The sequence below is a fragment of the Rattus norvegicus genome, chromosome 4 (assembly GCF_021556685.1).
Source record: "Rattus norvegicus strain SHRSP/BbbUtx chromosome 4, alternate assembly SHRSP_T2T, whole genome shotgun sequence".
Lineage (NCBI taxonomy): Eukaryota > Metazoa > Chordata > Mammalia > Rodentia > Muridae > Rattus > Rattus norvegicus.
In genome coordinates, this window is record NC_141537.1 from 157,712,250 (window position 1) to 157,726,647 (window position 14,398).

Consider the following 14,398-nt stretch of genomic DNA (forward strand, 5'->3'; position numbering starts at 1 on the left):
TATTACACTCTTAATTTGAGATGATTTCTGTGTATCCCTGGATGACCTTGAAATCCAGGATTAAAGGAATGCTCCACTGTGCCTGGCTTAGAATGAGGATTTTTGAAAAATACAGCTAACAAAATGTGGAAAATGTCTAGAAAAAAATGTAACATGCACACATAGCACAAAGTCCCATGTAGGCACAAGATGCTCTAAGAATTTAAATAGAAACATCGATCTTAGGAACACATTTATTTCAGTAGAGTGTTTACCAACATGGGCAACATCCCATGTTTTCAGCCAATTAAATAATTCAATAGTTCTGAATAAGCTATCAATAACTCAATGTGTAAGGCTGGCAGTGTTAATATTCAACAATGGGTGATACTGTATCATAGGTAATCCTTATATATCCATCCAACAAGCTAAGTTTGTTCACTTTCTTTTGAAATAAATATATTATGGAGACAGATGTGTCCAAAGGTAACCATTGTTAGATGTGAATCTGAGCAATAGGAGTGTTCTTCTTCAAGTTCTTCAGTGATTACCATGGCAACAACTACTCAGTATGAGCACTCATGGGGGACCATCCAACATGACTGCCTGCCTATGTGCTGAAAGGAGCCCTCACCTCACTGCAAAGACAACTGGGGAAGAAGGAAGGACCTGGGCTGATCTGTCTCCTGGACTAGCACGTGAGACAGAGTGGGCACAAACAGCAGCTGCTGACAACAACAAATCACACTCCGATTTATGTATCCCCATTCAGTGTTTTAATTTACACAAAGAAAACCCACACTGAATGCAACAGGACACAAAGAACAACTTCTTTCTTATTCCGTATCCTCGCTCCACTCTAAAGTGACGAGTTCTGTCTTCTCCAGGAGATCACTGGTTACTTGGAGAGAACCTGGGGAAAAACCAGAAGTCATTAGTGGGGAAGAGGGGGTGAAGAGCACATGACAAAGCCACCAACATTACCACATGTCACAAAACTTCAACTGTTTTCTGACCGCTCTCTGACTGGGTGTTCTTAGCTAACAGATTTAATGGTCATAATTTTTAAAACTAGAGTCACAGGTTGCATTGTAGTATTTTTCAAAGAATGCTACTGTAAGTAAATGTATTGCTTCAAAAGGAAACAATACTTTTAAAACAAAAGAAATTTTATAATAAAATTACTGCACAAGGCCCAAAACACATACTTTAATCTTTAATAACTTTAATTCTCTGATTCTTGTACTCTAGGTTAAATTTTCAATTACATGCATAATAAATTTTACTTCATATTAATAGTCAAGTTGGTCATCTTCTTCATCCTTAATTTAACATTTCTATATACTAGCCAAAATTGCTGACTGGGACATAACTGTTTAAGACAGTGGAGTATTTTTCAACATTAGGATGTTTGGACAAGCAGGTGTCCCACTACTATGTTACTATTATTCATCCTGTTGACTCTACCTGTCTCTTTTAGTTTTAAAATCTACAAGGAAAAGAAAGACCTTTAGAAGAGCTCATCTCTGTGAGAGATTTACTCATTTTCTGAGACAGGAATAGAATGTGTAAAACAGAGGCTAGAGTTACAGGAGCTCCAGAGATTCAGCCTCTGGTGTTCATACATAGCCGCCCACACACATATACATAATTAAAAACAAAATCTGAGTAAGGGAAGATGCGAAGATGCCTTTGTGCTCTCTAGAATGTCTGTTGAAGAGAACATATTCACACCATGAAGCCTGCCCCTGACATGGTTTGGTGGATGTAAGCGCACAGAGGTGGCTGGTTACCTACAGAGTGTCTTAGCAAGCTTTCTGAAAAGATCCCCCAGGCTTACACTGGTTAAGTACAGCTCCCAGTACAGGGCATGTGTCTCGTAACTATAGATGTTAAAGAATGCGCGGTGTAAAGAACACTTTAACACAGAAGAGAACAGTTCTGGCTCTGGGTCTATAATCCTGGGAAATCTTTTCCTAATAAGCTACTATGTTGATTATACAAGCACCTCAAAGGACGACTCTCAGAAGCTGCTTCTCTCCCCGACCACGGGTTGTGGGATGAAGCTAACGTTCAGAGGAGTTGCCTGACTTGCCTAGGACGTAAGAGGCGGGTTAGCATGTTAAGTGCTCCAAGTGAAGCCTGACTAATCCACGCTTGAATTCAAGACTGTATTTGACAATGAATCTTTGCAAATGTCCATAGTCGGGTATTTGTGGACCAATAACTCAGTTACAGAGACTAGTAGGAGCCATGTTACAGTGTACATGTCTGTACTCATTGGTAGCAGCAGGAGTCTGAGGACAGCCTGAGCTATAAGACACTGATGCAAAACAAAACACTAGGGAAATGCAAGGCAGAGCAACCATGAGATTTCACCCTACACCACTCAGAATGGCTAAGATCAAAAACTCAGGTGATGACACATGTTGGTGAGTGTGACGAAAGAGGAACACATGCTATGGTGTGTTTACACACAGAAGCCTAGCATGGCTATCCTCTGAAAGGTCCAACAAGCATTTGACTGAGATACAGATATTTACACCCAACCAATGGACTGAAGTTGGGGACCGCTGTGGTAGAATTAGAGAAAGGCTGAGGAGGGTGACTCCATAGGAAGACAAGCAGTCTCGCTATCCTGGACCCCTGAGATCTCTCAGACACTGAGCCACGAGCATACAAGGGCTGGTCCCAGGCCTCCTACACATATACAACAGCAGAGGACTGCCAGGTTTGGCCTCAGTGGGAGAAAATGAGCCTAACCTTCGAAGAGACGGGATGAGGAACTGTGGAAGAGGGACTAGGAGAAGGGCAAAGACTGTAAAAAAAAACAAAAAAAAAACATAAAAGTAAATGTAAAAACAAAACCAAACCAGAAAAACCAAAACCCATATGCCTTTAACTCTAGCACTCCAGTTCAAGGCCAGCCTAGTCTACATAGTCAGTTCCAGGACAGCCAGCCAGGGCTAGAGACCTATAACAAAACAGAACAAAACACACAGGACGAGGAGTAGAGCAACACTGAATAAGTAAAAATCCTGAGGCAGTGGGGAGAATCAAAGGAAGAAACACAAGGGGAAATGGGGAAGGAGAGTGGAGGAGAGAGAGAGAGAAAGACAGACAGACAGACAGAGACAGACTGACTAAGACTCTGATTCTTAAGTGATAAATAATAAAGGAAAAAACTCAAAAACCTGAGTGGGAGAGCATTAGCTTCCCAGCCAGCATTCCTACTAAAGGGGAGGGTCTTAATTTCATAAAATAGTTAAATAAGGGCTGGAGAGATGGCTCAGTGGTTAAGACCACTGACTGCTCTTCCAGAGGTCCTGAGTTCAATTCCCAGCAACCATATATTGGTTCATAATCATCTGTCATGGGGATCCGATGCCCTCTTCTGGTGTCTGAAGACAGTGACAATGTACCCACATACATGAAATAAATAAATCTTTAAAAAATTAGTTAAATAAAACTGCATTCAACATAGTTTGACACATTAAAGTCAGTATGTTTCCATGTACTGTGGGGGATTTTAACTTTGCAAAGAAAGAATGATAATGCACCAGTAAGGTCAGGCTCAACCCAAGTAGAAAATGACAGGCATCCAGGTTCACACCACTGCAGTCAATACTCCGTCTGGGTTGGAAATGCCTTACCATTCAGTAAAGAGGCAGCCTTCCTGAGTCCAGCCTTCATCTCTGCTGCTCCTCCACCACTCGGTAGTCTCATGCTATCTCTTCTCAGTCAACAGCCATCAGTCTGAGGAATTCCTTTCTCTGCTGCCACCTACCAGTTTATCTCTCTGCTGCAGCAGAAGGGTATATAGAAAACGGCCTTGCTTATTGTTCAAATTAAACAAAAGCTTTAACATTGCATATTTTCACATGTGAATCAACATTTTCATATCTTGCCTATCCCACCTCAGTAATCAGCAATAAAAAACCCAATCACAGAATATCAAATAACGTATGGTCAGTGTTCATGCTAAGCTAGGAAAATTAAAAATGGAAAGAAAGGAAGAGGAATGATTGTACTCCGTAGTCATCGTCAGAGCCATGGTCTGTTCTGCTGTTTCCTTCCTTCCGTATTCCTATGGACTATTAATAAACATATTATGGTATAAGGTGTATCTAGGTAGTCTACAATCCAGAGACTACCCAAGGAGCACACAATATAAAATACTTAACATAGTTCTAGAAACTAAGGGTTTAGGTGCTTTTACCTGCTTGAGATTTCAATGTTCTGGACTGCTTATTGCCCAATGGCTCTGATACATTAAAACACGAACACATACGCCACCTACATTTAAAATAGGGTAGCATTTGTATGCCCATAAGACTCGGTATATATAATATATATATATTTTTTTTGCATAAGAGTTAATATTCAATAAGTCTCTTAGAAAGGGCTGACCATGAATGTATTTTCCTTAAACTATTTACAAACACAGAAAAATTCAGGGGAGGGAAAAGAATGGCAAAACATGGTTCTAAGAGAGCTGAGTGGATGATGTCTTCTGCCTTTAAAAATCTAATATTCACTGCTATTCCCATTCTTTGTCACTGGAGTCCACATTTGAAATTTGACGTTACGTACTGATTCCCAAGACTGACTAGCAGTGATAATGGCTTGTTTTCCACCCTCCCGAATAATGTATGTACAGACTTGCCAACTTAAAACAAGCAAACACACACTGACAGAAGCACCAAAAGCTGGTCGACAGCAGCACTGCAATGACATAGCGTCTATGTTCTCGTTCCTTCCCCCATCTCAAGCCCCACCCTTTTGACCTCTGCATATGGGATGAGCCTGAGGAGGAGAAGCTGGTGATGCCAGGACTGCGCCTTTCCCACGGATGCTCCTAGAGGCCTGCTGTGCTTCTGGGAACTGAGGCGCAGGGATGTCTGTCTGACTGAAACCTAAAACAACAACAGTTCACCCCACCCCTCATGTTCCCCAAACCCCAAATAGCAGCCAGGTAAACATACTATATAAGGTCCACCTCGTAACTTTGAGTGCATTAAACTCTAAAGCAAGATTCCTTACAAGTCAGCAGTATTTAATGGGGCAGCAGAATGGAGGTTGTTTAAATAAACTCTGCACACCCTACGCTATGCAAACATTGTAATGGTGGCCATTCTCATCCAGAGAACAAGAGTCTCCCGACTCCTTCTCAGAACACTTCATACAGCCCTGCAGGAGTGCAGCTGGGATTCCTGGACAAGTAAATTTCAGTTCAGTTCAATAGATAATTATCTTAAGATGCTAGAGGATGTCCCTGTCTCCTGTGTCAACTGAAGCACAGAATAGGCTAATGATAATTTATTACATGCCTCTATTTAGGTGTAGAAAGTACCAAGGGCTACGGTTTCTTATTCACTAACTAGTGTTTTGCTATATGTTATAGGACATTATAAGATAGCAGATAAAAAGGTGCTGGCTAATGGCTCTGAAATCCTCTGCCCCAAATGTAAATACAAGGACTAGTGTTCAGAGTGAAGATCTTAGGAAGAACAGAAGGGAGGAGACCGTGTGTAGACAGGGACAGACAGAGGGAAGAGATAACTATGAAAGACTGTCAAATTGTACACCTATGCTTCTCCTCTACCACTAACTTTGTTTTACGACCCTGGCTAACTATTCTGGTTAACCATGCTGTGCTTCAGAAACATTCCTTTCATGCTCAGATCTATAATGTGTATGCTTTAGATCTATGGTCGGCCTTCACCTGGTCATGTTTATTTACCTGTTATGACTAGTGCATCAGGCTACAATGGTTACTTCTGTACACATTAACTCTAAGACGACCAAGTGCTTTCTATTGTGCTTCACAAGTCCCTCGCACTTCACTATGGCCAAATAAACACTACAGAGTTTTTAAAAACCATATATATAACCTAAAGCCTAATTTACCTTTACACAACTCTAGTTTTCCATACCTGTCAACTCCTAATTGATGTCTTTAAACTGTGAGCTCACTGTGTGTTCGGAACACCAAGCCCTGAAAAAGCTTAAGCCAGAGTAGCAAATGGAAGAAACAAACAAACCCACAACAAAGCAAAGCCAAAGTCACACTCGGAAAACTTAATTAGACATATATGCAGAAATGGAGAGTCTAATGGCTAAACACAATCCCCACGTCCTCAGTTCATCCCCATCGGCTCAAACTTTACCCCATAAACTGTTCACATTACTTGCTACCATCCATATTTATGCATTATTTGTAAAACCCAAGTTATGATAAACTGAGACTTGATTTTAAAGTGTTACAGAAAGAAAACTTAAAAAAATATAATGTTAGCCTTCTGATAGAAATTAAGGAGAAACCAATTACCTGCCAGCAGGCTGGGCTGGGCACGGTCCGAGCCACTGCACTGAGCACGCACTGCGCAGCTGCGTTACTGGGGGAGGGGAAGTTTAGAAGGGCACTGACCCCAAAGCTCTCAAAACGTCTCACTCATCAGCAGGAAGGGGGAAGAAGGAAAGTATTTTCTCTGAGTATTTTTTGTTTGTTTGTATTTGTATATTTTGGCTCCTGAAAAGGCTGGCAAAGAACAGTAACAGTGCAAAATATTAGAATATTTCTTGAAAAACAATTTTAAAAATGTAAACATTAAGGAAATTTTAAGAACCAAATTTTTGTTGACATAGAAAAAATATTTTCACTAGAGTTAGCAGCCACCCCAAAAGGTGTGGCAAAGTGCACTGGGATAAAGAAAGCAAAAGAAACCCCAAAACGAAAAACATTTCCAATCTAATCTGGAAGACTAGATGGCTCCAACGGCAGGCTTCTGAGATACTTGTCACTGAAACACTCCAAGGCGCCTACATTACACTAAATGAAACTTCTTTTTTAAGAAACAAAAGAAAGCAGTGAACCTGGTTATAAACCCTGCAATATATTACATCTTAAAAAATCCTAGCACAACAAAAGTAAATTTTAAATGAAAGCCAACAAACAGACAAACAAGCAGCAGCAGAGGTTACCTGTCTGAGCACCTACATGTTCTTAGGAGGGGATCGTGTCTCACCAGCCAAATAGCCCACAAACCTTCTCAAAACAGCGAACCAGGAGAGAGACATGACACAAGATTGGGTTTCACAGTGTCTCTAACACCCCCCAACCCCAAACTGGGGGTTCAGTGACTGAGGAGCTTCTGTGCTTCCACTCTTCTTCTTGAGTGAGACGACTGATGGTCAGTGGCCTCTCCAATGCCTGCAGGGCTTTGTCTTAGTCTGAGAAAGTGCCCGATGAAATCAAGTCTCTGGTTGGATTTTTTTCTAACGTCCCAAGGTAATTTCTTATTGATAGCATAGAGAAAGATTTCAAAGTTCATTGGAGAAAAGTCAGCAGAAATGAACAAAGTATCAAAAAATTTAGTAAGTTTAAGTGGCATAGTTCATAATACATGGATCCGAGTCCAATTCTCATCATAAGTAACAAAAACAAAATCAGAATCATTAAAATACAGTTAAGAATTACAATTTTAACAGTGTACAAAAAATTTACAGTAATTCAGATTTTTGGCACGATTACACAAATTTGACACATTTTCTCACAGTAGTGATGACTATACAAAATTTATGAAAATAAGTCAACTCTCACTTGTTTCCTTTGAGGTCTTCCAGAGCGATCTGTTCTTACTGTTTACCTTAATTTGATGAGCACCCTTCCTGCTTTCAGTGTGACATGTGAGTGTGATACCCAGAGGGTGGCTGGTGAAGAGCTGCACTTCTCCACAGCGGCTGCATAACCAGGCGTCAAACTGCTGGGGAAACTTCTTATAGTGTTTGCTTTAGAAAAATGGCTAACTATAATTTCCCTGTTTCTTTATTTATCCCACCATAAGAAGTGAATTTTAACAAGTGAAGATGCTCTATTTGTTTTCAAATGCATGAACTTACATACATGTCTATCATAGTGTATGCGGCAACCAGATGGTCTTAGGATCTGATTACACAGTTGCTCATTTATGTCTATACCAAATAGTATGCACCCTCCAAAATATGATCATTCAGCAAAGTACCAAGTACTTTTATTCTGTTAACGAATCAGAGGTACGTCTGTATGACTCCCAATCATGCTGTGCAAATCAGAACCTGCAGATGCAATCAGAGTGCCCTAAAGACAGATTAGGAACTCCTTGTGTGTCTTTTTTCTGAGGTGAAATGAGAGTGCACAGATTAGGTACTATTCTATTTGTCAATAAAACCTTTCACTCCGTTTCAATATTATTTAATTCTATGGGGAAAACCAAGTTTTATTACATTCCTTTTTAAAATGAGAGAACTACACAGTTAACCATGATCAAACCTCTGTTGAGCTGGATGATACTGATGTCTTATTATCGCCTTCAAGTCTCTAAGTAGTGTCCGAGAAATTATGTTAAGGTCCATCTGAAGAAAAACAGCACTGGAGAAGCAAGAAAAGCTTGGGGAATTATGTTGACCCCTGAAGCATCTCCACTTCTTAACACATCTTCCAGACTCACGACTAGATTTTACTCCTCGTGTTAAAGGCTCATATTATATGCAGTTTGGGGTTTTCATCAATTCAAAAAAGGAACAGAGTGGTCAGTACCGAAGGCTTAGGAGTAGGGCTATGAGACTCAATATTTAAATAACCCCCCCCCAAAACAACCAGCCCACCTCCCTCCAGATCTTAAGCATAAAAAACAAAATGCACAGCCATGACATTAAATAAAAGCATGTAGCCTTGAATAAATCATACACCAAACAGTCTACAAAAACAAACAACATTCATACACACAGAAAAGCCTAAGAAACATCTACTTTCCTATTGTCTTTCGGGGAGTATCTTATACTATCGAGGTCTAAGGCAATTCATCTGTTTTGTTTTAAGTAAAAAACTGTTTCCCATCATGCCATTCTCTAGAATCTATTCTGTTTGGTGTAAACAAAGAATAAAACATGTACACTTGCATGCAACATATATACTTCTTTCTAAAATGTGAAAACTGCAAACATAAAAAGTTAGCATTAAGAAATCCTTTCAGCTTTATACCTAATATCTTGACTTGCCTTCCAGAAATGTCTTTTATATCCTTAAATGTTTAACTCATCCAAACAGAAAAAAGGGAAGGCAGGGAGACTTTTAAATGTATGTTTTGAGTGGTGTCTTGTTAACCAGAAAAGTAGCATTGTTTACTTTGGCCATTGTTAAAGATGCAGTCATAGAGCAAGGGTGTTACCAGCATGTGTTAACAATGTAACAGTAACAGAGCATGTATCCTTTGAGAAAGACTAAATCACTAGCAAATACAAGTCAATGCACAAACTTCAACTAGTGTAACCATCTACACTGAGTAAATGCTACTTTGTATACCAAACATTGCAATACTGTTCATTTCCCTTTCATCATGCAAACATGCCAATTTTGTTATTAAAAATCTTTATTGGGTTATAGTCACATTACCCTCCCACCCAAATTAAGGGGAAAAAAAAACAAAGACAAACATGAATATAAATTCCAGTCAGAGCCCCTTAGAGTTCATAAACTATGTGCTAAATGCTAGCTGAGAGAAACGGGCAGAATTTTCAGATTATTATTTAAAACATTTCTGGATTTTAAGTGGATGTTTTTCTCTATACAAATCTTGAAACTGAAGTCATGCTACCAAGTTCTTGAATCGAAACCACTCTACATAAAGACAAAAGCAAGAAACCATGAGGAGAGGGAAAAAAACTTCTCATGTTCCTCATGGCCTTAAGCAGGCTTTTAGTAACTGAAAAGGTTAACATGAGAGCCTGCCATTTCTCTGTGTGTCACTTCGTATTCCTCTCTGTGAGATCTGTAAATGAATCAGTTAAGTATTACACTAAGGGGTCTCATCTATTTTCCCTTCATCTAATCAATCTTACTTTACCTTTATCTCAACCTTCTGAACATTCTCCATGAACAGCATTGCAAGTTGGTTAAGGGGAAGGGGATGGGGTGCAGGGAGACAGTTTTACAAGGGTTTTGTTGTTTAACTATTTACCAGTGGAGTCACTCCACCAGGAGTTTGATTTCATTGGCTAGCAGCTGGTTCATGTTGAACAGCCCCCCTGGGAGCTTGGTGAGCAGCTCTCGCTCGGTGGTGCTTTCAGGGTCGCTATCAACAGAGCTGGAACTGGCGCTCATGTTGTCGACAGCAGCGCTGGCAGGGGGACCGAGCTCCGGCTCACTGGTCTCACTGGCAGTGGACACCACAGAGAGCAGGGACATGCGCCGGGTGAGCCGCCCAGCGGGCAGAAGGGAGGCAGCATAGTCTGCTATGATACCAGCTACATCTAGATTACAAGCCTTATCAAAGGCGATGAAACCTACATTTGCATTGGCCTCGCAGACACAGAAGGAGCCGTCATCTTTCATCAACAGGTCAATGCCACACACATCCATCCCCAGGATATTAGACACCTGGATAGCTAGCTGCTTCCCTTGTTCACTCAATGAGCACATCATCCCCACACCACCTGAAAACGAGAGAAGAGGCAGAGTTACTAATGCAGTTCTATGTGAAACTGGTTTTTGTTCTGTCCGATCAAGGCTCGATGATAAAGTGCCTCCCACTCATGGTCCTCTGCTTCAGCCTCCTGAGTGCTGAACTATGGGCATACACTATCACCCCTGGCTTAAAATATGTTCATCTTCCAGAACACAGATTAAAGAAAAGGAAGTTGTGGGGCTGGGGATTTAGCTCAGTGGTAGAGCGCTTACCTAGGAAGCGCAAGGCCCTGGGTTCGGTCCCCAGCTCCGAAAAAAAAAAAAAAAAAAAAAAAAAAGAAAAGGAAGTTGTAGGAAAACATTAAACTTCCCTTAAGGTCTAAACCATAAAAACATTCTTCAGTATCACAAGGGAAGGGTTCCAGAATCTATCACTGCCAGAGATACCAGACTTAAAGAAAGAAGGTCACAAGCCCTTAACAGAATCTGTAGTACTTAGGTCCTGCCATATGCTTTAAATCGGATCTTTAAGAGTGTAATACCTGATACAATGGAAACACCAAAGAGTTGTTAAAATGTTACTGCTTAGGAACAGTGACAGTATGTTCAGTGTAGGAACGACCATTGTAGGCTCATCTTTCCAGTTCATCAACTCAATCCAAATATTCTAACTATGCCAGGGAAAGGATGAGGGTCCCCAGGAGGTTAAAGTAGAGCATGACTGAATCTTTCTTCACTCCTACTGATTTTGCATACTGTTTGCTTTCAGGAACCTTTAGGATGCAACATACAAAGAGCTCTATTCACCTCACTTAAATCACTTGAACCCACAGATATAGAAGGTTATGTTAAAAAATGTTTGCATGGGGTTGGGGGTTTGGCTCAGTGATAGAGCGCTTGCCTAGCAAGCAAAAGGCCCTGGGTTCGATCCCCAGCTCCAAAAAAAAAAAAAAGAACAGAAAAAAATGTTTGCATAAAAAGTTAGACCATCTGGCTTTATATAACAAGTGAATCAGGTCTAGAGTATAATCCCAGTGGATCTGGGATGTGAGGCCACCCTGGTCTAGAGTGTGTTACACAGGCCAGCAAAGGCTTTATAGTATAAATGTCTCAAAAATAATTTGTTAATAAACACATAAACAGAGACAAAGGGGGCTGAAGAGAGGTCAGCAGTTATTAGCACAGAAGAAATGAAGGACAGTGCAGTTTGTGAGAGTTTGTGACAGTGGAGTGTGGTGAAGGGACAGTCACGAGACTGAGACAGGAGAGAGCTAATATCAGCCTAGGCTACAGAGAATTCAAGGTTGGCTTCTCAAAACAGAATAAAAAACAAAACAAAACAAAATAAACAAAAAAAACAGAAAAGAAATATAATAAAATATAATAAAATCAAATATAGGGAATATTTTTAAAGTCCAGAACAAAACAGCACCCCCCCCCCCCCAAAAAAACCCTTAAAATCATAAAACAAAAGTAGAAAATCTGGGAAACTGTATCAGAAGTACATAAGCAATAGAATGAGGAGGGGGACACTGAGAGATGGCTCAGAGATTGGCGGCACTAATTGCTCTTAAAAAAGACTGGGATTCAATTCCCAGCAACCACATGGTAAGCTTACCACTTGTGACTGCCATTTCCAGGGGACTCTGTAAGCACAACAGGCAGAACAGGGTGGGTGTGTGTGTGTGTGTGTGTGTGTGTGTGTGTGTGTGTGTGTGCGCGCGCGTGTGTGCGTGCGTGTGTGTGTGTGTATATAAAAACATACAGAATTTCTGGCAGTTATAGATTAAATGGCTTACAAGTGGGGAGGGACGGTGACCACATGTGGGATGGCCCATTGGATGTGGCAAGGCCTGTTGTTGCTTTTAAAGTGACAAAGAGACCAAAGGAAGAAAGGCAAGGAAAGCAAGAGCAGCTGGGTAGAAGGAATATGCTAAACATATAATGTATAGGACAGAAACTTGAACAAAAATGAAAAATTTAAGTTATCACAAAATATAGAGTAAATTTTTACTAACAACGAGGGGAGAGCTAGACCTCCCAAGTGTAGATCACTTAGGTACCAACAGAAGGTGCTGTGTTATCTTTACCTAGGGAACAGTTGCTTTGCATCCTTCCATCTGTCGAACAGCGTAGCATGGTGCCAACTACACGGCCTCCCACAACAATGACTCTCACATCCCTTCCATGAGACTCTTTGATATATTTCTGGAACAAATATGGAGCTTCGTGCCGAATAAGATGGCTTAGATCAGCTAAATGGTGTTTATCTCGTGCCAAGAAAACAGCTTTGCCTAGGAGTTAAAAATAAAAATATACAATACACGCAAGTCATGAAACTGGATAGTTGATAAAATACATTCTTGGGTGCCTATATACTCCTTCAGAACCAATTACTCTTTGACTTAAGTGACTTAGTTATGATTACTGAGATAATGTGCAGAACAGAGTCAAACTTAATGATCTATTATTTCCCCCAATCATAAACTATTCGCCTTGTTTATAAGGTTGAGGACCTGTGCTGTATTCTTCCAAAGGTTGGCCAGTTTAGCTCATTCTTTAGCAAAGCCCTTTCCCCTGAATTAAATACACATAACTATTACATATTAGCAATCTATTATAGCACAGTAACATAAGCAGCCTGCCACGCTGCTTTTTATGTTTATCCTTCTGTCAGTAGAAGTAGCATGTGTCTTTAAGGTCTTCCCTGGGGGAACTGGCTCTGCCTTCCTTTTTGCTGACTTCTAACACTAAGTCACAGACAGTATGCAGCTCTTGTTTATTGAGCCTTCACCATAGAGGTCCCAGGTTCTTAGCTATCATAAGTCAAACAAACTTAATGGCTTTAGCTGAATTTTGAACTACACGTCCCACATGTCCTACACATCATATTCTTGCATGTATTACATACATTTTCTGCTTAAAAGTCAACCTACCACAGCAACAGGAATCAAAAGTGGCTCGGGGATGGCTGCAAATATAACAGCTAGAAACAGACTGCTGTCCTAGAACAGAGCCTAGCTTTGGAAATTACTGAGTAGAACGGAGCAACAAATACAAACAGCAACAGACTAATAAGGCTGCATATGGGAACAATGTCCAACAGTTGGGGTAGGTAGAAAAGCAGTGTGGGCTATGTATAAAGAGCTGACACGTCTGGCACAAACATCTTAAGGTAACAAACCTTAGCGGCCAACCTACAGTGGCAGTCTATCACAGTGCAAGTTTCTGAAAAACCATTTTCTTCAAAAAGAATGCTATATAATATACCTATAAATATTGGAGGAATATTTATACAACAGTGACCCAGAGAAAAGACCCTGTAAAACATTCTTGAAAGAATGAGTCAAGAAAAATGTAATTGCTAATAAAGTAGCACTATGAGGCAGAGAATAAAAACCTATGAAAATATTACTCCAAATAAGGATGTTTGGGACAAGCATTTATCAAAGTAATGGAAAAATGACTAATACAGAACGCTGGTACCCAAACTTTACACAATGCTGAGACTGCTTTGATGATGGATGTGGTCAAGAACCCTCTGGACTGCTTCTGTAGAAGAGTCTGGAAACATAGGAAAGATGTGTACTCTTCACACCACCTCTAGAGATGCTGCAGCACAACATGCTCCTAAGGTTTCAGGTGGCAGTGAAGACTTCTGGGAACTGGAGTAAAGGCCACAGATGTAACATTTGGCAAAGAACTCTTTGTCCATGTGCTGATACCTCATGTGATTTCACATTTAAAGATCACTGAGTAGTTATGATGCAGAACATTTAGACAAAGCCAGCATTTAGGATGCAGTATCTAATTAATTTACTAAAATGTTTTATCAATCCTGCCTTAGACATTCAAGTGTTCCAGGAAGACAGCCTGAGGGGCAGGGATGATGGACAACTGCAACTGCTGCTGAGAGCACTAACTTGGGACCTGTTTACTCATGCTAACACCTCTACCAAAACCTCTAAAAGCAGC

At 40.5% G+C, this 14,398-nt stretch overlaps 1 protein-coding gene across 19 annotated transcripts in view; it reads right to left on the minus strand.

Annotated features, from left to right (window-relative positions):
* Positions 1 to 732: 732 nt before the first annotated feature.
* Rimklb (ribosomal modification protein rimK-like family member B) overlaps positions 733 to 14,398 on the minus strand; it is a 60,166-nt gene continuing 46,500 nt past the window's right edge. For 6 of the 19 annotated variants that reach the window (XM_087658248.1, XM_087658247.1, XM_087658243.1 and 3 more), the window contains 2 exons: positions 12,514 to 12,717; positions 9,372 to 10,452 (listed from right to left, as the gene is read on the minus strand). In XM_087658248.1, the coding sequence (XP_087514374.1) occupies positions 9,986 to 10,452; positions 12,514 to 12,717 (671 nt within the window). In that variant the 3' untranslated portion in view covers positions 9,372 to 9,985. Of the gene's footprint in view, positions 893 to 3,632; positions 3,782 to 4,198; positions 4,276 to 6,310; positions 10,453 to 12,513; positions 12,718 to 14,398 lie in introns of those variants that run through there. The other 13 variants (XR_015685660.1, XR_015685663.1, XR_015685659.1 and 10 more) reach the window with 5 other exon arrangements.